At 41.1% G+C, this 24,279-nt stretch overlaps 4 protein-coding genes across 5 annotated transcripts in view; 2 read left to right on the forward strand and 2 right to left on the reverse strand.

Moving 5' to 3' along the window:
• The window catches only part of LOC136247708 (F-box only protein 11-like), a 49,275-nt gene extending 27,137 nt beyond the window's left edge, over nucleotides 1-22,138 (forward strand). The window contains exons 21-23 of the mRNA XM_066039539.1: nucleotides 6,838-7,009; nucleotides 19,999-20,076; nucleotides 21,759-22,138. The gene's annotated coding sequence lies outside the window, so the exon portion shown is untranslated. The remainder of the gene's footprint in view (nucleotides 1-6,837; nucleotides 7,010-19,998; nucleotides 20,077-21,758) is intronic.
• Nucleotides 8,892-12,855, forward strand: LOC136247694 (uncharacterized). Of its 2 annotated transcripts, none has more exons than XM_066039521.1 (2): nucleotides 8,892-9,679; nucleotides 9,731-12,852. In XM_066039521.1, exons 1-2 carry the CDS (start codon nucleotides 9,450-9,452, stop codon nucleotides 10,464-10,466), a joined length of 966 nt encoding a protein of 321 aa, XP_065895593.1. In that variant the 5' UTR covers nucleotides 8,892-9,449; the 3' UTR covers nucleotides 10,467-12,852. The 2 variants fall into 2 exon arrangements, with proteins under 2 accessions (XP_065895593.1, XP_065895592.1); XM_066039520.1 differs by having other exon boundaries at nucleotides 8,915-9,679; nucleotides 9,731-12,855.
• On the reverse strand, nucleotides 12,940-14,664 carry LOC136248249 (uncharacterized). Its single transcript, XM_066040058.1, has 3 exons — nucleotides 14,550-14,664; nucleotides 14,323-14,499; nucleotides 12,940-14,237 (listed from the first exon to the last, which is right to left on the reverse strand). The coding sequence occupies exons 1-3, from the start codon at nucleotides 14,662-14,664 to the stop codon at nucleotides 12,940-12,942; spliced, it is 1,590 nt and encodes a 529-aa protein (XP_065896130.1).
• Nucleotides 22,139-23,957: 1,819 nt separating the features above from the next.
• Nucleotides 23,958-24,279, reverse strand: part of LOC136247709 (uncharacterized protein C2orf73 homolog) — a 41,033-nt gene continuing 40,711 nt past the window's right edge. Inside the window, exon 4 of the mRNA XM_066039543.1 lies at nucleotides 23,958-24,114. Coding sequence (XP_065895615.1) covers nucleotides 24,055-24,114 — 60 coding nt within the window. The 3' untranslated portion in view covers nucleotides 23,958-24,054. The remainder of the gene's footprint in view (nucleotides 24,115-24,279) is intronic.

Below are 24,279 nucleotides of genomic sequence, written 5' to 3' on the forward strand. Positions count from 1 at the left end.
GCTGCGCTTGATTCAAATTGACATCATCTCCCCGTTGACAATAAAATCAGCTGGTGCGAGTTCTACTAGCTCACTAAACCTTAGAAATGCAGCATACCTTAGAACACATGCTGTTGCAAGCCTCAAATCAGACAAAGAACCTGATAGCTCAGCATCTCTAACAACTGCCTCAATCATCCCAATGGTCATTGGCTCTTTTTTCACGACTGGCTTAGCTAAAGAACGCTGTAGGCCTGCCAACGTATTTTTCACCAGGGGGTGAATTGCTGGTAAGGCTAATCCTGATATAGAGTGGACCCAGGTCAATGCATTGCAAGCTTTTTCTGCTGCTGACTTTGACCCCGATTGCTCACCAATGAACTGAAGATACAAGGCAAGTTCATGTGGCCTGGCTGGAATGGGTGGTAGCTTGTGTACCACCACCCAGGTTTGCCACCTCCTGAAAGCACCACAGTACTTTTTAACAGTGCTGTCTGCACGGCTGTGCATTATTGTGTGTGGCAGCCTGTTGGCGAGATCCTTTAGCTCTGGGTCCTCTAGGTCTTTCATGAGTAGCCAGCTCCCATGTGCTAGAATACCTACAGAACAAAGTATACACATGTAGTGAAGTTATTCAGCTCAAGCAGTTACTGGCTGCAGGCTGAATTCTTGTGGGGCCATGACACCGTGTGACCAGTACAACCCTGGGACTAGGTTTGGGCGATATACGGTATGACGGTAACAAGGTGATATTACAGCTGGCAATAATCGATACCACCTTGGTTTTGAAAAACTGCCATACCGGTATAAAAAACGGTTATTGCGATATCATGGCAGGAATACAGCTGCAACTACACACTTACACGTGTTAACAATGCCATATTGTAGTTGTCAATCAGTATTTCAGCCTCCTTGTACTAGAAAACAAGTCTAACCCATGCACTGCTACACCAAGCGACCCACTAATTCGAGGCACGAGTACCGGATAGAGTACTAGTGTGATTGTGGGATAAAAGTTCTAGCTTCACATTAGTAAGTCTTAGTAAATTATCTGCTAGCTATATACATAGAAACCAGCTACGTATGTCTCCTTCAAAATTTTATCTACTCCATGCTCTATAAGTTAGCCTGGTATTTCCAAACTCCTTACAGTTGTGGTAGCTGGTAAACAAAGTTCATCCATGCAAATATACTGTGTAAACAGTTTTGAGTGTACTTGCTATGGTTCATTTCAATACTGTGATACTTGCAATAATCGTGATAATAAGCTCCACAATAACCGTGGGAGGAAATTTTCACTATCACCCAACCCTACCTGGGACTACAACTGACACAGTATGCTTTACCAAGATGAGACTGACCCACCTTACATTTCTAAGCTGTGACCGACACAACATAACCTCTGAGCTGTGACCAACACAGTAATTTACCTCTAAATTGTGACTATAAGCCTCTAAGTTGTGACCAACACAGTATGTGCCTCCAAACTGTGACCAATGAATAAGCCTCTGAGCTGTATATATACCTCTGAGTTGTGACCAACACATCAAAAGCCTTTGAGCTGTGACCAACACAGCGTAAGCCTCTAAGCTGTCACCAACACAGCATTAGCCTCTAAGCTGTGACCAGCCTATAAGCCTCTGAGCTGTGACCAACACGGTATAAGCCTCTAAGCTGTGACCAACACAGCATAAGCCTCTGAGTTGTGACCAACACAGCATAAACCTCTGAGGTGTGACCAACATACCATATTTTTGTGTAGTGATCGACAGGATATGCATTTACCTGTTCACTGTCTGTCTACACATCTCTACACTTGCGACTCCTGTATTGGCCAGCTATAGCATCCCTTAATAAGTTTATTTATTTATGGATTTTTATTTTATTTTTTTGATATTTTATTTATTTATTTTTTATTGTATTTTTTAAAACTACTTACAACTTAACACAATGAAATCTGACAGCCAACATTGGTGTATTTGGGAGGTCAAAGAATAAGTTCGAACCCAAAAGGCCTGCTAAAATCAATGCATCGCTTAGTGGTAGTTCAAGCCATTCTATGATGAAATCTGCTGGTTCAGTGCCGTTTGGGAACAGTAAGGGCCAGAATGGGTCAGAAACCCATCGGGAAACTATTAGAGTACCTTTAGCAGCTGCTGCTTGTGCATGCCTAATCACCCTTGGGGCTAAGTAGACAGGTGGGAACAACCAGTTGATGTCAGTGCCCCAGTTACACGTAAATGCGTCCACCGCTTCTATCCCAGGAGCCCAGAATCTGGTATTAAATCTATCAAGCTGGGCATTATTTGGGCTGGCAAATCTATCAACACTGTGTGGACCCCAAAGCTCATCTAGCCAAGTAAAAACAGATGGATTAAGCATATAATCATCATGGTCCACAATACGACTATAATAGTCGGCCAACTCATTCTGTTCCCTTGGTATCCTCTCAGGCTCTAGTCTGATTGAGTTATCAACACACACAGCAAATATCTCTAAAGCTTCCACTTGCAGGACCGCCTTGGGGCTACCGTGCTGTACAATTCTAACCACATTCTGATTATCTGTGAACCAGTGGACTCGCTCATTTGCCAGCTTTCCCTGAAGTGACTCTAACACTAATCTGACTGCTCGCAATTCCCACCATGTAGAACTTTGGGCTGCCTCCTCAACTGACCATTGGCCGTTAGCCACTAGGTTACCATGCTCTACTGTATACCCACCAAGCCTGTAGAGCTAGCATCTGAATAAACAATGCGGAGGGCTGATGGCTTGGGCCATATATTCTGCCCATAAAACTCTGAAATTCTAGCAAACCAGAAGCCCACCTCATCCCGTGCCTGTTTAGTCAGGCTAAGTTTTTGCCACCATGAAATTCTACTATTGAGTACAGCAAACAAGCTGCGAGTCATTAGTCTGGACACTGAGCCAAGGGCTAGTGACATTGAAATTATTGAACCTGTAATACTGGCTATTTGCTTTGACCAGCTGATTCGGCATTTTTCAGCTATAGCAATTTACTTTTTAGTCTATTTATTTTGTCATTTGGAACTGAGAACTTACCTTTAGACAGGTTGATAAGGAACCCAAGCCATTCCATGCTATGGGAAGGGTCCCACTGGCTCTTTTCTATGTTAATGACAAAACCAGCACTCTCCAAGTGTCTTTTCACTGAGGCACTTTCCCTTATGGCTCTCTCTTTCCCACGTACAGTCACAATACCATCATCAAGGTAAATAATAGCTTTCAGACTTCTACCTCTCCACAACCAAATAAGTGGCTGTAGAAGTTTAGTAAATAAGTAGCAGGCACTAGAATGCCTGAAGGGCAACACTGTAAAGACATAGAAAACTCCTTCCACTGAATCCTTCCTCCTTTCCCTAGGAATTTATAACACTCAGGGTGGATGTCCACATAGTGATAACCCGATTTGAGGTCAAATTTAAACAAGTATTCATTCTTTTCAAACATAAGGGCTGCTACATGCAAGTCTTCGTATTTAAAGGTCAAGACATGCAGAAATTGGTTAACATACTTTAAGTTCAATACCAGACATAATTTCCCCACCACACTGGATACAACAGATATAGGGCTACAAACATGCGGCTGTGCATCCACCCTGATGATGCAATGATTTGCGATTAAGCTACTTATCACTTCATCCACAAAGCACTGGTGGGTCTCTGATGATTGGTGGTTATGTTGGATGTGAGGTGGGGGAATGAATTTTAAGGGCAAGCAATAGTCATGTTCAATGCATTCAAGTATGTGGGGTGGTGCATGCAGTACTTCTCTCCAAAAGGGTAATCTTTGCTTAAGGCGGCCCTGCCCATCTGTTATTTGCACCAGCCCTTGGCTCCCTAGCTCCCCAAACTGAGTTATCTCTGAATTCATTTTATTGTCAGACATACCCTTGTCATCACTTACATGCTCATGAGATTGTCCATCAACACCTTCTGACATAACCTGGTCAATACCAACTAGCTCATTAACACATACACTGTGTGTGGTTGACTTGGCAATAACACCACTGATACTTACACAACATAATGACAACTCATCTAGCCCTGGGCTAAGTTCATGCACTACAGCACTGCTTACCACAGGTTGAGAAAAAGGATACGGTCTGTTCGGTCCTGAGCAGAGCTTGGCATAGCGCCACATTGGAAACAAGGTCCAAGCACTGTTGCTCTGTAGGGCCTCTGAGGCACCGTGGGAGGTGGGGGCCCCCACTGCTCCCTTCTGTCATAATATTCGGGAGCCTGATGCTCACCCGGGTATGGCTGTACCCACCTCCTTTTTTCACCTCCGCCTCCACCTCAACGTTTCAAACTCATTTTTTGTACTTTATCGGCTTCTCTTTTTGCATCCTTCTCCACTTTATTCTCAGCTCGTTCTATCTTTTTATCGTCTTCCGGGCTTGATGCTAAGGGATCTTCCTGATAGTGGGCAGCCGTGCCCCATCCATGCTCGGAGCAATCGGCAATCTTTATGTGCTTTTGCCTCGTAGCTAACACCTTCATACCTTGCTTGAGCTTCGTCTTGGCTGATTCTAGGGCTGTCTTCTGGTCTGGATTCACCGGCTTCAATTTTGATAAATCAGCTTGGGCAGAGCTAATTGCTTCTTCCACTCCGCAATTAAAGTGGTACTGATGCTCGTGGCCTTTCTTCTTCAATTGGTAACTAGTGTTACCAATCTTTCTGGCAGCATCTTCGCTGGTCTTCTCCTGAGCCTCGTTGACTTCCCGTTTAACTTCGGCTATGGAAGCATCGAGCTTTTCCTCCACTTCTCGTCGGAGTTGGCGGACTTCGTCTTGGGATTGGCAGAGCTCAGCTAAAAGAGTATTGAGCTTCCCCTCCATAGTATTCGTGATTCTCTTCTTTCAAAGACACACGCAGCCAACCTGTACTAAACACGTGGCATAGAATGAATTAAAGCACACTATACCAACCTTATATACCCCCTGCATCACATGAGGCGTGATGTCACACATGTATTCTTGTGGGAGCTTATTTTCTGTCTAATTCACTACATTCAACCACCAGAAAATACATTTCCTACAATAACTGAACAATATTGTACAATTCTTTAGTTGTTGTAGTTCCTAAGGAGTTACACAGTTCCTACAATAACAATATTATACAACTCTTTAGTTGTTGTAGTTCCTAAGGAGTTACACAGTTCCTACAATAACAATATTGTACAACTCTTTAGTTGTTGTAGTTCCTAAGGAGTTACACAGTTCCTACAATAACAATGTTGTACATTTCTTTAGTTGTTGTAGTTCCTAAGGAGTTACACAGTTCCTACAATAACAATATTGTACAACTCTTTAGTTGTTGTAGTTCCTAAGGAGTTACACAGTTCCTACAATAACAATGTTGTACATTTCTTTAGTTGTTGTAGTTCCTAAGGAGTTACACAGTTCCTACAATAACAATGTTGTATATTTCTTTAGTTGTAGTAGTTCCTAAGGAGTTACACAGTTCCTACAATAACAATATTGTACAACTCTTTAGTTGTTGTAGTTCCTAAGGAGTTACACAGTTCCTACAATAACAATGTTGTACAACTCTTTAGTTGTTGTAGTTCCTAAGGAGTTACACAGTTCCTACAATAACAATGTTGTACATTTCTTTAGTTGTTGTAGTTCCTAAGGAGTTACACAGTTCCTACAATAACAATATTGTACAACTCTTTAGTTGTTGTAGTTCCTAAGGAGTTACACAGTTCCTACAATAACAATGTTGTACAACTCTTTAGTTGTTGTAGTTCCTAAGGAGTTACACAGTTCCTACAATAACAATGTTGTACATTTCTTTAGTTGTAGTAGTTCCTAAGGAGTTACACAGTTCCTACGATAACAATATTGTACAATTCTTTAGTTGTTGTAGTTCCTAAGGAGTTACACAGTTCCTACAATAACAATATTATACAACTCTTTAGTTGTTGTAGTTCCTAAGGAGTTACACAGTTCCTACAATAACAATATTATACAACTCTTTAGTTGTTGTAGTTCCTAAGGAGTTACACAGTTCCTACAATAACAATATTGTACAACTCTTTAGTTGTTGTAGTTCCTAAGGAGTTACACAGTTCCTACAATAACAATGTTGTACATTTCTTTAGTTGTTGTAGTTCCTAAGGAGTTACACAGTTCCTACAATAACAATATTGTACAACTTTTTAGTTGTTGTAGTTCCTAAGGAGTTACACAGTTCCTACAATAACAATATTGTACAACTCTTTAGTTGTTGTAGTTCCTAAGGAGTTACACAGTTCCTACAATAACAATATTGTACAACTTTTTAGTTGTTGTAGTTCCTAAGGAGTTACACAGTTCCTACAATAACAATATTGTACAACTTTTTAGTTGTTGTAGTTCCTAAGGAGTTACACAGTTCCTACAATAACAATATTGTACAACTCTTTAGTTGTTGTAGTTCCTAAGGAGTTACACAGTTCCTACAATAACAATGTTGTACATTTCTTTAGTTGTTGTAGTTCCTAAGGAGTTACACAGTTCCTACAATAACAATATTTTACAACTCTTTAGTTGTTGTAGTTCCTAAGGAGTTACACAGTTCCTACGATAACAATATTGTACAACTCTTTAGTTGTTGTAGTTCCTAAGGAGTTACACAGTTCCTACGATAACAATATTGTACAACTCTTTAGTTGTTGTAGTTCCTAAGGAGTTACACAGTTCCTACAATAACAATATTGTACAACTCTTTAGTTGTTGTAGTTCCTAAGGAGTTACACAGTTCCTACAATAACAATATTGTATAATTCTTTAGTTGTTGTCACTTGTACATAGTTCCTACAGCAATAGCTGATGTGTCTACTGTTGCTAGGGTTGTGGTCAGTTCCTTGACAACAAGATCTACTCCAACACATATGCTGGAGTATGGGTCACCAGTGATAGTTCCCCAACACTGAGGTCCAATGAGATTCATGGTGGACTACAAGGGTGTGTGTACTTCTTTAGTTGAGGACTGGGAGTATTGGAGGGAAATGATATTCATAGTAAGTCTGTTTGTGTGTATGTCTCAGTTATATGTGTTTATGTGCAAGTCCATTTGTATTTGTGTCCACCATTAATACAGCTGGATAGACTACTTCCCCTTAACACCAGGTCCCCATTAATACAACTGAGTAGACTACTTCACCAGTTAACATCAGGTCACCATTAATACAGCTGGGTACACTACTTCACCAGTTAACACCAGGTCACCATTAATACAGCTGGATAGACTACTTCCCCTTAACACCAGGTCCCCATTAATACAACTGAGTAGACTACTTCACCAGTTAACATCAGGTCACCATTAATACAGCTGGGTAGACTACTTTACCAGTTAACACCAGGTCACCATTAATACAGCTGGGTAGACTACTTCCCCAGTTAACATCAGGTCACCATTAATACAGCTGGGTAGGCTACTTCATCAGTTAACACCAGGTCACCATTAATACAGCTGGGTAGACTACTTCACCAGTTAACACCAGGTCACCATTAATACAGTTGGGTAGACTACTTCACCAGTTAACACCAGGTCACCATTAATACAGTTGGGTAGACTACTTTACCAGTTAACACCAGGTCACCATTACTACAGCTGGGTAGACTACTTCACCAGTTAACACCAGGTCACCATTACTACAGCTGGGTAGACTACTTTACCAGTTAACACCAGGTCACCATTAATACAGCTGGGTAGACTACTTCACCAGTTAACACCAGGTCACCATTAATACAGCTGGGTAGACTACTTTACCAGTTAACACCAGGTCACCATTACTACAGCTGGGTAGACTACTTCACCAGTTAACACCAGGTCACCATTACTACAGCTGGGTAGACTACTTTACCAGTTAACACCAGGTCACCATTAATACAGCTGGGTAGACTACTTCACCAGTTAACACCAGGTCACCATTAATACAGCTGGGTAGACTACTTCACCAGTTAACACCAGGTCACCATTAATACAGCTGGGTAAACTACTTCACCAGTTAACACCAGGTCACCATTAATACAGCTGGGTAGACTACTTCACCAGTTAACACCAGGTCATCATTAATACAGCTGGGTAGACTACTTCACCAGTTAACACCAGGTCATCATTAATACAGCTGGGTAGACTACTTCACCAGTTAACACCAGGTCATCATTAATACAGCTGGGTAGACTACTTCACCAGTTAACACCAGGTCACCATTAATACAGCTGGGTAGACTACTTCACTAGTTAACACCAGGTCATCATTAATGCAGCTGGGTAGACTACTTCACCAGTTAACACCAGGTCACCATTAATACAGCTGGGTAGACTACTTCACCAGTTAACACCAGGTCACCATTAATACAGCTGGGTAGACTACTTCACCAGTTAACACCAGGTCACCATTAATACAGCTGGGTAGACTACTTCCCCTTAACACCAGGTCACCATTAATACAGCTGGGTAGACTACTTCACCAGTTAACACCAGGTCCCCATTAATACAGCTGGATAGACTACTTCCCCTTAACACCAAGTCACCATTAATACAGCTGGGTAGACTACTTTACCAGTTAACACCAGGTCACCACTAATACAGCTGGGTAGACTACTTCCCCTTAACACCAGGTCACCATTAATACAGCTGGATAGACTACTTCCCCTTAACACCAAGTCACCATTAATACAGCTGGGTAGACTACTTCACTAGTTAACACCAGGTCACCATTAATACAGCTGAGTAGACTACTTCCCCAGTTAACATCAGGTCACCATTAATACAGCTGAATAGACTACTTCACCAGTTAACACCAAGTCAACATTAATACAGCTGGGTAGACTACTTCACCAGTTAACACCAGGTCACCATTAATACAGCTGGGTAGACTACTTTACCAGTTAACACCAGGTCCCCATTAATATAGCTGGGTAGACTACTTCACTAGTTAACACCAGGTCACTATTAATACAGCTGAATAGACTACTTCACTAGTTAACACCAGGTCACCATTAATACAGCTGGGTAGACTACTTCACCAGTTAACACCAGGTCACCATTAATACAGCTGGGTAAACCACTTCTCCAGTTAACACCAGGTCACCATTAATACAGCTGGGTAGACTACTTCTCCAGTTAACACCAGGTCCCCATTAATACAGCTGGGTAGACTACTTCACCAGTTAACACCAGGTCCCCATTAATACAGCTGGGTAGACTACTTTACCAGGTCACTATTAATGAGGTTTATCCGCAATGACGTCATCAAATAAAATGGCGCCGTATAGTGGGGGGATTTTAATATTTTCGAGCATAGAAGTCAATGGAAGCCAAGAATGATGCTTCGCTTTCTACGTCCCATGCGAATGATGACAGCCATTTGGACTGGTATGGTTATAGATTGTAATAGCGAATACCCATAAGCTGTTTTTGTCTTTCAAAGGTGATTTTTGGTGTGACGAGGAAATGTTTGTGTTTCGCGATGATGGCCACTATTCGGGAACATCGTTTTCGGCCGATTTGGAAGCCAGTATCGACCTCCCCGGGGATGATGTTTTATTGTTGACTGAAAAGGATATCCCTGGTTCATCCCTAAGCGGCAAGGAACCAGCCGAATTAGGCATTGTGCAGTTGAAACGATGGCTTACTTGTCGTGGTGCTCCAGTCACAGGGAAAAAACCCCAGCTTATCGAAAGGTAAATGTACATATTAAAACATAAGTTGCATTTAACAAAACATTCTAATAGGGTCAAGTTATACATTCAGTATGGATGGGACAAATATTTGGTGGATCCAGATCATGGTATTAACAGTCAGCGAAAACTGGCCACCACTCGAGGTTCATCCTCTACATGTATAAGGTTAATGAAGTCAGTTCCAGCACCAGAAGACATCCTGTGGACAAATCGACTCTATAATTTGCCAGGAATCACCTTTGGTACAATCTACGACCATCTCATTGATCGTAAAGTTGTATTGAAAAAGATCAGTTATTTAGAGAATATTGCTGATGAAAGGGCTGAAGCAGTGTTGCAGCATGCTTCAGGTGATCATGAGTGTAGCAATTCCACGTCCATTGATTATACTAGAACCCTCGATAAAGCGTACCGCTTTTATCAAGATGGGCACATACAGAAAATCAAATACCATCCTTTACCTCAAGTGCCTGATCACTCATGTGTTTCAGCTGCTGTATTACCTTCAATGAAAAAGGATCGTGTTTACAAAGTGATTATTTTTTTTGTGAATCCACAGCTCGTGTGGCACAAGCTTGCTGTTCATGCCCAGCAGGTCTGTCAGGATGTTGTAACCATGTTACAGGCACCCTTTATTGCTTGGAAGATTATATCCACTCTGGGTTGCAGGATGATGAACGGAAGGGATGTACTGAACGTCTGCAGACCTGGAATCGTCCTAGACAAAGAAACATTGAAGCAATGCCAATCGATGATATACGTCTTGTCAGAAAAGAGTATGGTGTGAAAAAGCGGATAAAGGCTCACAGAATCAATGAGTGGGACTGCAGACCCGAACACAGGAGAATTCTTGATCCTAATATAGCCAGAAATCTCAGAAAAACATTGTCACATGTTGAACAAATGAAAATAGCTAGTGCAAACCATGCTCTTTGCATGGCACAGACCCCAGCACAGAATAAGAAGGCTGCCCAAACTAAATCTTTACTTGAAAGATATAGCTCATCATGCTATCTTCAGTTATTGGATGATGAACCAGCTCCTGTTGATACTCATCTAGATGAAATTAAGAAAGAAAGAGTTTTAAGAGCTGCTGAACAGAAAAAAAAGCTTTTAAATGAACTAGCTGCCAAACTTGATCAAGTAAACCATGATCATACTTAAGCCTCTTGTAGCAGAGAAGTTGAAGACAGTACATTTCCTAGTAACGACACTCCTTCAGGGCAGTTGCATGGCATGCAGTTGTACAAAAGTGAAGTAGTTATAGATGGAAAACAAGCTAAGGAGTTAGAAGAGAAAACCAGAGAGCAAGCATCTTCGGACTTGTGGCACAGCCAAAGAAAGCTAAGGATTACAGCCTCCATCATGAAGGAAGTGTGCCATCGAAGGGTCAGCACAAGTTGTACAGCTTTTGTGAAGAAAAAGATCAACTGTGTCTCTTTAAACACGACTGCAATTCGCTACGGAAGAGAGCATGAGAAATATGCCATTGATTCTTATGTTAACTACCAATTCAAGCTGGGGTAGCTGTTGAAGTTCAAAAGTGTGGACTTGTAGTTGATGCTTTGCTGCCATGGCTAGCAGCTAGCCCTGATGCAATCGTATCTGATCCAACTCTAAAAGAGGATAGTAAGGGGTGCTTAGAGGTTAAGTGTCCCCTTTCATGTGAAAATTTGTCTATTTTCAAGGCTTGCAGAACCGTGGCTGCATTCTGCTTGGTTGTGGAGAGAGATGGAAACATGTGCCTGTCAAAATCTCATTCATACTTTTATCAGTTACAAACACAGATGCATGTGACCAGCTTACAGTGGTGTGATTTTGTTGTATGGTCACCTCTTCATGAGCCGTTTGTTCAGCGAATCAAATATGATGCAGATTTTATGAAGTCAGCCATTTCTACAGCTGGTAAATTCTATTTTGAACAATTTTTACCAGCAGTTGTACCATACATGATCATGCCACCAACTAGTAGACCATCACCCAGTTCCTCTGTACCACCAGTTAAATCACCCAGTTCCTCTGTACCACCAGTTAAATCACCCAGTTCCTCTGTACCACCAGTTAAATCACCCAGTTCCTCTATACCACCAGTTAAATCACCCAGTTCCTCTATACCACCAGTTAAATCACCCAGTTCCTCTGTACCACCAGTTAAATCACCCAGTTCCTCTGTACCACCAGTTAAATCACCCAGTTCCTCTGTACCACCAGTTAAATCACCCAGTTCCTCTGTACCACCAGTTAAATCACCCAGTTCCTCTGTACCACCAGTTAAATCACCCAGTTCCTCTGTACCACCAGTTAAATCACCCAGTTTCTTTGTACCACCAGTTAAATCACCCAGTTCCTCTGTACCACCAGTTAAATCACCCAGTTCCTCTGTACCACCAGTTAAATCACCCAGTTCCTCTGTACCACCAGTTAAATCACCCAGTTCCTCTGTACCACCAGTTAAATCACCCAGTTCCTCTGTACCACCAGTTAAGGTTGTAACAGGCAGCCGTGCCCAGATCTCCAATAAGTTACCACCCAAGAAGGCTTCATTGTTGACTCCTCCTTCACACAGTGGTAAGGAGACCAAAACAATTGCATCATCTGATGTCAAAATTATGGCTACTAATAAAGTAACCTCATTGCCTTTAGATTATGTCCTGCAACATTTACATGTTGTGAAGCATGTAGTCAAGGGAGATGGTAGCTGTTTATACCATTCCATTTCCCATCAAGCTGGACTAATTCCCCATACTTCTCAAGGTGATGAGAAAATCAGTTCTCAACTGAGAAACATAGCTTCACGCATGATGTGGGACCATCCAGGTGTTCGTACAGAAACTGATATGTCATTTTTGCAGTGGTTAGAGAAGAGACAAAACATTCTCAGTCATAACAGTTGGGGAGGTGACCTAGATGTCCGTCTAATGGCTATTGGACTGCAAAGAGATATTATTGTTGTTACTGCTTCACATGATGGTTCTACATATGCCCGAAAATATTTTTCTCAACCACCACCACTACCCAAGATGAAAGGAGGCGTTTTTGTTCCATTAACAACTGAAGATCTTTGCAGTCAGTGGAAGTTATGGAAGCATGCACCACTGCTGATAATTTATAACGGCCAAAACCATTATGACTCTACTACAGCTGTAAATTTAAATTAGCTGTAATGTTGTTTATAAAAAATCATGAGTTTTATTTGATTGTGATAAATTAATTAATTTTAATGAAATACTTGAAATCAATAAATGTACTGTACAAAAGGATTAGGCTACCAAAGGTGGATCAAAGTTTGTAAGCATACAGCACACATAAATTACTTGATTTATTGTGTCCCACATTACGGCAGGCAATGCATTTTGTAAAATATGAAAATCCTTTACTCTTCCTATCTCTCTTTCCACATGGACCCTTAACTGTGCTATCTTTTTAGTTAAAATCACATCCTCACTTGCCATTTGACGGTCTGATTTCAAAAGAGGGGGTACATTCAGACGTACCCCAAGAGGTGCTAATGTGTCTTGAATAAGAAAGCCTTTATCAGCTATGATTTCGTCACCTGCATCTAATTTCTCCAGCAGCCCACTGACTTCCACCAGCCTTTTATCTGATATTGATCCTTCATAACATTTGGACACAAACGATATGGCTCCACTAGGGGTTATACCCAATAGTACTTTTACAGTGTTCTTATTTTTGTAGGTTGAAAATGTGCTTGACTGGGATGAAAGCGATGAGGGTCGTTCAATGGCAAACTCAGTTGCATCAATGATCACACGGGTGTTTGGATAGTTACGCTTGAAGATTTCTGGCTTATACTTCTTGACTATATGCCAGGGTGGGAAACGTTCAATAGCTTTAAAGCTGTGATACATAAGGTTAATCCAGGTTGTTGTGCGAGATACTGTTGACTGAGACACTCCAAACCGTACAGCCAAATCCCTTTCATACAGGCCAAGACGAAGTCGCACAAGGGTCATAAATAGCTGCTCTAGTAAGGGAAGTTTACAACATGGGCCATGTTTGGTATCACCACAAGCTTCCTTGCATCTCCTGCTATCCCATTGTCTCATAACTTTAGCATCAGATTCAAGAACCTGTTCGTAAAATGTAGCTAGTGTTGCATAATCTGAGAATCCAGTATAAAACTTCACTAAGTCACTGTCCTCCTTTATGTTGTCAAGGCGAAACAGAGATTTTGTAGAGGTTCTTTGAGATTCTGCAAGTTTATCCTGCAGTTGCTTGACTTGCAGCTTTAATCGTTCTATTTCATCAAGTAAAGCAGTTTTAGTGGCAACATCTTCCTGATCTCTACTGTAATAATCCTCAAAATTGTGTACATCTGAAGCATCATCTGTAACTACATCTGATTCAGAATCATCATGTTCATCTGTGGCATGCTCACTGAATTCTAAACTAGATGATGCCTTCATTGAAGTGACACTACGGCACTGAAATGATTTACTGGTCCACTGAAAAACTGAAGGCACAGCAGTGGGCAGGAGACGACGTCTGGAGTTGGGTTTATCAGAGGTTGGAAAATAATCACTTGAAGTGAAGTGCTCTGAACAAACCTTTGTGTACTTATTTATAACAAATTCAGGACCAGGGTCTCTTTATTTTAATTATCCACATCTTCATTCTATTACTATCTGTAGGAAAAGAATGAAATGACACCTTTGAAAGTCCAAGTAGTTCTTTTTCTTTCTGTTGAGCAGATGCATTTTTGCAATCTGGTACACAGCAGTAATTTCCTTTCCAACTTGCTTCCTTAAGCTGGTTAAAACCAACAGATTTAAGCAGTTTGCCTCTGTTCTTCTGTGACTCTAAGCATAAATCATACAATCTTGAACTCAAAGGTACTCTCACAACATACCTGTTTGTTGAAATTCTTCGGGGCTTAAATCGCATAAAGATAAATCCGAGACGGTGGGAAAATCAACAGCGAATGACATTGCAGACGAGTGGCCATCATCGCAAAACACAGGCATTTCCTCGTGACACCAAAAATCACCTTCGAAAGACAAAAACAGCTTATGGGTATTCGCTATTACAATCTATATCCATACCAGAGTCCAAATGGCTGTCATCATTCGCATGGGACGTAGAAAGCGAAGCATCATTCTTGGCTTCCATTGACTTCTATGCTGGAAAATATTAAAATCCCCCCCACTATACGGTGCCATTTTATTTGATGACGTCATTGCGGATAAACCGCATACAGCTGGGTAGACTACTTCACTAGTTAACACCAGGTCCCCATTAATACAGCTGGGTAGACTACTTCACCAGTTAACACCAGGTCCCCATTAATACAGCTGGGTAGACTACTTCACCAGTTAACACCAGGTCACCATTAATACAGCTGGGTAGACTACTTCACCAGTTAACACCAGGTCACCATTAATACAGCTGGGTAGACTACTTTACCAGTTAACGCCAGGTCACCATTAATACAGCTGGGTAGACTACTTCACCAGTTAACACCAGGTCATCATTAATACAGCTGGGTAGACTACTTCACCAGTTTAACACCAGGTCACCATTAATACAGCTGGGTAGACTACTTCACCAGTTAACACCAGGTCATCATTAATACAGCTGGGTAGACTACTTCACCAGTTAACACCAGGTCACTATTAATACAGCTGGGTAGACTACTTCACTAGTTAACACCAGGTCACCATTAATACAGCTGGGTAGACTACTTCACCAGTTAACACCAGGTCACCATTAATACAGCTGGGTAGACTACTTCCCCAGTTAACACCAGGTCACTATTAATACAGCTGGGTAGACTACTTCACTAGTTAACACCAGGTCACCATTAATACAGCTGGGTAGACTACTTCACCAGTTAACACCAGGTCATCATTAATACAGCTGGGTAGACTACTTCACCAGTTAACACCAGGTCACCATAAATACAGCTGGGTAGACTACTTCACCAGTTAACACCAGGTCATCATTAATACAGCTGGGTAGACTACTTCACCAGTTTAACACCAGGTCACCATTAATACAGCTGGGTAGACTACTTCACCAGTTTAACACCAGGTCAACATTAATACAGCTGGGTAGACTACTTCACCAGTTAACACCAGGTCATCATTAATACAGCTGGGTAGACTACTTCACCAGTTAACACCAGGTCAATATTAATACAGCTGGGTAGACTACTTCACCAGTTTAACACCAGGTCACCATTAATACAGCTGGGTAGACTACTTCACCAGTTAACACCAGGTCACCATTAATACAGCTGGGTAGACTACTTCACCAGTTAACACCAGGTCACCATTAATACAGCTGGGTAGACTACTTCACCAGTTAACACCAGGTCACCATAAATACAGCTGGGTAGACTACTTCACCAGTTAACACCAGGTCACCATAAATACAGCTGGGTAGACTACTTCACTAGTTAACACCAGGTCACCATTAATACAGCTGGGTACACTACTTCACCAGTTAACACCAGGTCACCATTAATACAGCTGGGTAGACTACTTCACCAGTTAACACCAGGTCACTATTAATACAGCTGGGTAGACTACTTCACTAGTTAACACCAGGTCACCATTAATACAGCTGGGTAGACTACTTCACCAGTTAACACCAGGTCATCATTAATACAGCTGGGTAGACTACTTCACCAGTTAACACCAGGTCACCATTAATACAGCTGGGTAGACTACTTCACCAGTTAACACCAGGTCACCATAAATACAGCTGGGTAGACTACTTCACTAGTTAACACCAGGTCACCATTAATACAGCTGGGTACACTACTTCACCAGGTCACCATTAATACAGCTGGGTAGACTACTTCACCAGTTAACACCAGGTCACTATTAATACAGCTGGGTAGACTACTTCACTAGTTAACACCAGGTCACCATTAATACAGCTGGGTAGACTACTTCACCAGTTAACACCAGGTCATCATTAATACAGCTGGGTAGACTACTTCACCAGTTAACACCAGGTCACCATTAATACAGCTGGGTAGACTACTTCACCAGTTAACACCAGGTCATCATTAATACAGCTGGGTAGACTACTTCACCAGTTTAACACCAGGTCACCATTAATACAGCTGGGTAGACTACTTCACCAGTTTAACACCAGGTCAACATTAATACAGCTGGGTAGACTACTTCACCAGTTAACACCAGGTCACCATAAATACAGCTGGGTAGACTACTTCACTAGTTAACACCAGGTCACCATTAATACAGCTGGGTAGACTACTTCACCAGTTTAACACCAGGTCAACATTAATACAGCTGGGTAGACTACTTCACCAGTTAACACCAGGTCACCATTAATACAGCTGGGTAGACTACTTCACCAGTTAACACCAGGTCACCATAAATACAGCTGGGTAGACTACTTCACTAGTTAACACCAGGTCATCATTAATACAGCTGGGTAGACTACTTCACCAGTTAACACCAGGTCACCATTAATACAGCTGGGTAGACTACTTCACCAGTTAACACCAGGTCATCATTAATACAGCTGGGTAGACTACTTCACCAGTTTAACACCAGGTCACCATTAATACAGCTGGGTAGACTACTTCACCAGTTTAACACCAGGTCAACATTAATACAGCTGGGTAGACTACTTCACCAGTTAACACCAGGTCACCATAAATACAGCTGGGTAGACTACTTCACTAGTTAACACCAGGTCACCATTAATACAGCTGGGTAGACTACTTCACCAGTTAACACCAGGTCATCATTAATACAGCTGGGTAGACTACTTCACCAGTTTAACACCAGGTCACCATTAATACAGCTGGGTAGACTACTTCACCAGTTAACACCAGGTCACCATTAATACAGCTGGGTAGACTACTTCACTAGTTAACACCAGGTCACCATTAATACAGCTGGGTAGACTACTTCACCAGTTAACACCAGGTCATCATTAATACAGCTGGGTAGACTACTTCACCAGTTAACACCAGGTCACCATTAATACAGCTGGGTAGACTACTTCACCAGTTAACACCAGGTCACCATTAATACAGCTGGGTACACTACTTCACCAGTTAACACCAGGTCACCATTAATACAGCTGGGTAGACTACTTCACCAGTTAACACCAGGTCACCATTAATACAGCTGGGTAGACTACTTCACCAGTTAACACCAGGTCATCATTAATACAGCTGGGTAGACTACTTCACCAGTTTAACACCAGGTCACCATTAATACAGCTGGGTACACTACTTCACCAGTTAACACCAGGTCACCATTAATACAGCTGGGTAGACTACTTCACCAGTTAACACCAGGTCATCATTAATACAGCTGGGTAGACTACTTCACCAGTTAACACCAGGTCAATATTAATACAGCTGGGTAGACTACTTCACCAGTTAACACCAGGTCACCATTAATACAGCTGGGTAGACTACTTCACCAGTTAACACCAGGTCACCATTAATACAGCTGGGTAAACTACTTCCCCAGTTAACACCAGGTCACCATTAATACAGCTGGGTAGACTACTTCACCAGTTAACACCAGGTCATCATTAATACAGCTGGGTAGACTACTTCACCAGTTTAACACCAGGTCACCATTAATACAGCTGGGTAGACTACTTCACCAGTTAACACCAGCTCACCATTAATACAACTGGGTAGCCTACTTCACCAGTTAACACCAGGTCACCATTAATACAGCTGGGTAGACTACTTCACCAGTTAACACCAGGTCCCCATTACTACAGCTGGGTAGACTACTTCCCCAGGTCACCATTACTACAGCTGGGTAGACAACTTCACCAGGTCACCATTACTACAGCTGGGTAGACTACTTCCCCAGTTAACACCAGGTCACCATTAATACAGCTGGGTAGACTACTACACCAGGTCACCATTACTACAGCTGGGTAGACTACTTCCCAGGTCACCATTAATACAGCTGGGTAGACTACTTCACCAGTTAACACTAGGTCACCATTACTACAACTGGGTAGACTACTTCCCCAGGTCACCATTAATACAGCTGGGTAGACTACTTCCCCAATTAACACCAGGTCACCATTAATACAGCTGGGTAGACTACTTCACCAGTTAACACCAGGTCATCATTAATACAGCTGGGTAGACTACTTCACCAGTTAACACCAGGTCAATATTAATACAGCTGGGTAGACTACTTCACCAGTTAACACCAGGTCACCATTAATACAGCTGGGTAGACTACTTCACCAGTTAACACCAGGTCACCATTAATACAGCTGGGTAAACTACTTCCCCAGTTAACACCAGGTCACCATTAATACAGCTGGGTAGACTACTTCACCAGTTAACACCAGGTCATCATTAATACAGCTGGGTAGACTACTTCACCAGTTTAACACCAGGTCACCATTAATACAGCTGGGTAGACTACTTCACCAGTTAACACCAGCTCACCATTAATACAACTGGGTAGCCTACTTCACCAGTTAACACCAGGTCACCATTAATACAGCTGGGTAGACTACTTCACCAGTTAACACCAGGTCCCCATTACTACAGCTGGGTAGACTACTTCCCCAGGTCACCATTACTACAGCTGGGTAGACAACTTCACCAGGTCACCATTACTACAGCTGGGTAGACTACTTCCCCAGTTAACACCAGGTCACCATTAATACAGCTGGGTAGACTACTACACCAGGTCACCATTACTACAGCTGGGTAGACTACTTCCCAGGTCACCATTAATACAGCTGGGTAGACTACTTCACCAGTTAACACTAGGTCACCATTACTACAACTGGGTAGACTACTTCCCCAGGTCACCATTAATACAGCTGGGTAGACTACTTCACCAGTTAACACTAGGTCACCATTAATACAGCTGGGTAGACTACTTCACCAGTTAACACCAGGTCACCATTACTACAGCTGGGTAGACTACTTCCCCAGGTCACCATTAATACAGCTGGGTAGACTACTTAACCAGTTAACACCAGGTCACCATTACTACAGCTGGGTAGACTACTTCCCCAGTTAACACCAGGTCACCATTACTACAGCTGGGTAGACTACTTCCCCAGTTAACACCAGGTCACCATTACTACAGTTGGGTAGACTACTTCCCCAGGCCACCATTACTACAGCTGGGTAGACTACTTCACCAGTTAACACCAGGTCACCATTACTACAGCTGGGTAGACTATCAGTATAGAACTCAATAAGTTCAGCTAGGGCCGAGATTGTCCAGATGAGTGTTGCTAAAATGCTGAATTATTATAAATATCCCACTGCCATGCATACAATGTGAGACAATAAATCATGATGTTTTCTACAGGCCCTGATATTTCTACTGTTATATTTATTGTGGTGAAGCTGATGCACAAAGAGATGAAGCCATCTGATAGTGCCAGAGGTATTCATATGTGTCCATGTATATAAAATATTTTATGAATATAGTCACTGTGACAAGTATTATTCATATCCTAACACAAAAACAGCCTTGGGGCTGTAAAAAAAGGGCACTGACAGGCAAAGTAGGATCAATCAAACAAGCTTATTCAACGTGACTAGTAAGAACAAGGACTGATATCACGTTGTGGCTAAGTGAATGCAGTATTATCCATTCTCTTTGTATCTAGCTATAGCTATATAATAAAACTAGAGCAAATACACGTGCAACTGTTATTAACTTGTCATTTGGCTACTTTTTTTTGTAGTGTATGATTTTAAAAACGGCTGAATGACAATTTAATAACAGTTGTATGTGTATTTGCTCTAGTTTTATTATATAGCTATAGCTAGATACAAAGAGAATGGGTAATACTGGAATCACTTGGCCGCAACTTGATATCAGTCCTTGTTCTTACTAGTCATGTTGAATAATCTTGTTTGATTGATCCTACTTTGCTTGGCAACGCCCTTTTTTTACAGCCCCAAGGCTGTTTTTGTGTTAGGATATCACACATTTTTGTCACTGAGCAAGACCAAAAAAATTAATGCATGCAGGTACTTGTCGGTGTTGCAACCTTACTAGAGTATGGCTTCTAGGCACCGTTAAAATCATCAGTGAACAGATTGAGTAAAGGCCATTTCCCGGCAGGTGAGAATGTACCCCAAACTTCTAATTATACTGGATTGTCTCTGGAAACGCACCAACAAAGCTGTATTGTGGGCCGCTACTTCAGACCCATTATTAAATAACAAACACTTACCAGAATAGCATGAGCGATACCAAGTTCACTGGGTTTACTACACTGATCATGTTCACCTAGTGTTGACGCTTATGGCTGAATTTGCACCAAGTTTCACCGACTATAATAAACGCCCATGAAGCGCAAGAGCGAATGAATCAAACTTTTGCTTATGGTGGCTCTCGCAAGAGAGGTGGAGTTCCATGATTTGTACTGAAGAAATTTAACTAGCCAAAGAACTTGTGATAGCAAATCCAAGGCTGTAGAACTATCACAGTGTAAGATACAAGAGTTTTAAAAATGGGCGGCTCGTGCTAACGAATATGCAAAGAAGAAGGAGAAGAATTGTACGTTTTTAGCAAAATTTCATGCGGTGTTACTAAAATATAACAGGGATTACTTACTTAGTACAGTGGATCCTCAGTTATCCGAACAGCTTTGTTCTTATAGTTAGCCAAAAGTGTTCAGATAAGTGAAATTGTCCGGATAACTGAAGCCCATTGATTTATATACAGAGCTTCGTTCAACTACTCTAATAGAACAGTCATTTACTTTAATAGAGTGCACACTAGTGACAAAATACTCTAATAGAACAGTCGCATTTGGCGTTCGAATAATCGAGGTGTTCGGATAACCGAGGTTCGGATAAGCGAGGATCCACTGTAATATGCTTATGTAACAATATACCAAAGGTCTTGTTGTATCGCGAGGTTTCTTTTTTACAAAAGAATAGTTTTAAAGGTAGGTTTTAGATGTGCGTTCTATTAGAGTTAGTTGTTCATGTAAATAACTCATGGTAGTCGTGCGCCCTACTTTCCTTGGCTGCGCAACTCACTACCGTGAGCCTTGATATTAAAGTACCGACTATACTTAGCTTACATCATGCATGTTTGTATGCTTACAGAATGGTGACAACATTAAAAGTGAAATTGAAGACCATGAAACTACTGCTCCATATATAGTTGAGGCTGGTCCTGTAATGTAAGACTATACTTTTGGGTATAGAGAATCTCATCTACTTGGACGTTGATGATCTCTTAAAAGCTGTGGCTGCTGTAGTTGGGTTATACTACAACATCATCTACCCTAAGCAATGGAACAATTGCTTCCTTTTAATCAGAAGTTGCTGTGGTGTATCTTCTTGTCCCAATCCTGGTCCTGATCTTTGAGGTACAGAGAAACTGTCCTAAACAGTAATGCACTCAACATTCTGCTAGTGTGTTTCTGTACTATGTATGTACATTTTTGTTGTACACATTTACTACAATGTCACTAAATATTTAATACTGTAAATCCAACAAGTTAGTTATAGTAACAAATAAGTAGTAGTTATTTCAGTATGACCAAGGGTAAAAATAACACAAAGATTAGTTGAAGTAACAAAATAATTTGTGCTAATACAACACATACTTTAAGTGCTGTATCAACGCTTACACTCATAAGTATTTTTTGGTACCCACAAGTAACGGTAACACATGATGTTGTGTTATTATTACAAGTTTTAACAGTGTGGGCTCATCCCTACAGAACATTCACAGTGGCTGGCACACGTCTCTAGAAATCCACTAATGAAAGCAGTCTGATCAAACCAGAGGCATGACTGTGGTACAAATGTGTACAGTATTAGTGTGGCTATCCATTTATGGTGATAAGTGAACTTCAATATTGCTGTTGTGTGTGTAGATCAACAATTTCAAAAAAACAAAACAATGATGTTTATAAAATCTCGTATACTATAGTACATCTGCTGTTTGTTGACTTGATACTATAATAAGCCAATAGTCCTCTATATACAAGTTACATATCAAGGTGTTATAATAAGCCAATAGACCTCTACACAAGTTACATGTCAAGGTGTTATCACTGAACACTATATGTTGTACATTGTCAAGGAAGTAAATATTATTGTATGGATGATTAGAAACAGATCTACATCACAATAAAGTGGAGTGGTAAAACTGTTAGTCAAAGTCATTAATTTTGTTATATTTCACAGATTTAGGTACCAGCCTATTATGCTGGTATAATTTTGAGCATAATATAGGTGTCAAGTATATTATTGCTAGCATAATAGGCAGAATAATTGTCATACTGTAAGCAAAAATGCATGTCACTGAAAAAGGTTTGACTTACAATAATACAACAGTTGATGCCACTGATATGGCCTTAAGTAGTCATTTAACATGATTATTATTATAGTTTATGGGACTTTGCATGGGCGAGATCAAAGGAAAAAGTGTACTTTAAATTTCATAAAGTACACTCTCAGCCAGTCAACAGTGCTTCAATCAATCACAGAGGGTGCTTTTTTGCACCACAAAGAGTGCTTTATTCGTTCAATAAGGCACTATTTGTGGTGCAATAAGGCACTCTTTGTGGGCAATAAAGCACAGTTGCCCACATGCCTTAGTGCAGGCTAATAACCTGCAGGGCTTGTGCCAGTATGACTAATCACCCAAGCCGGTGAAGGCTGATAGCCTCGCTGTGCTGAGTGATCAATCACCCCAGCCAATACGAGTTCTACCACTGGATTGCTTTTATAGACATACCTAAATGCTTCAATGATGGGTGGCTGGAGAAGGTAACGTTGCTGTTACGTTTGTCAATGTAAACAGACAAGTCCTGGAGATATCACAGAAATACTTCACCATGTGATTCACAATAGAATCAATTGTGGGTTGCGAGCAAATCCAGCCAAAATATGCCAAACTATGTGTGAATTACTTTGTTAAACTAGTTTGTGTGTGTTCAGGCTGCTAATAATTCGTGTAACACATGTTAATTATAAGCCCTAGTGTATGGTGAAGCTACACGACTAGAAAGTTCCATAAATCATTTAAAGCATAGCCTTGCTCGTGCTATAACATCTACTTACAATACAGCCAAATCCTTAATGTACGAGTACTTTCTACATTCAACCAGCTATTCATAAGCTAAAGTTCATCATTATCCATTAGAAAGTAACAAAACATGGGAACTGTACAATAGTGTACATGTGGCAAAATTTTGAGCATAACTTGTGAAGAAGTGCTACACCACAGGAAGACCTAGACTGTATCTACTGTCATGATCAGTTGTGACAAAATATAGCAATATGTACACATTAAACTTTGATGTATTTCATGAAATATGCAATGTAATTCACAAATTATTGTCAGTTATGACAAAATACAGAAGTATGTACACATCTGATAAAATATTCAGTTAGACTGGTCCTTCTCCATGGGAGGTGTATTCTTTAATATTAGTGCACCATGAAGCTACAATAAAGACAACACAATGATAGTACATGTGTGATGTACAACTATACCATATTTGGTGTTGTGTACTACAATACCATATATAGGCAGAAATGTTCAGATGAGTGGTTTTGTGAAACATGTAGATCACATGATGTCATTATTGAACATCCCTGGAATTTTGTG

This window comes from Dysidea avara, chromosome 2 (assembly GCF_963678975.1).
Source record: "Dysidea avara chromosome 2, odDysAvar1.4, whole genome shotgun sequence".
Taxonomy (NCBI): Eukaryota; Metazoa; Porifera; class Demospongiae; order Dictyoceratida; family Dysideidae; genus Dysidea; species Dysidea avara.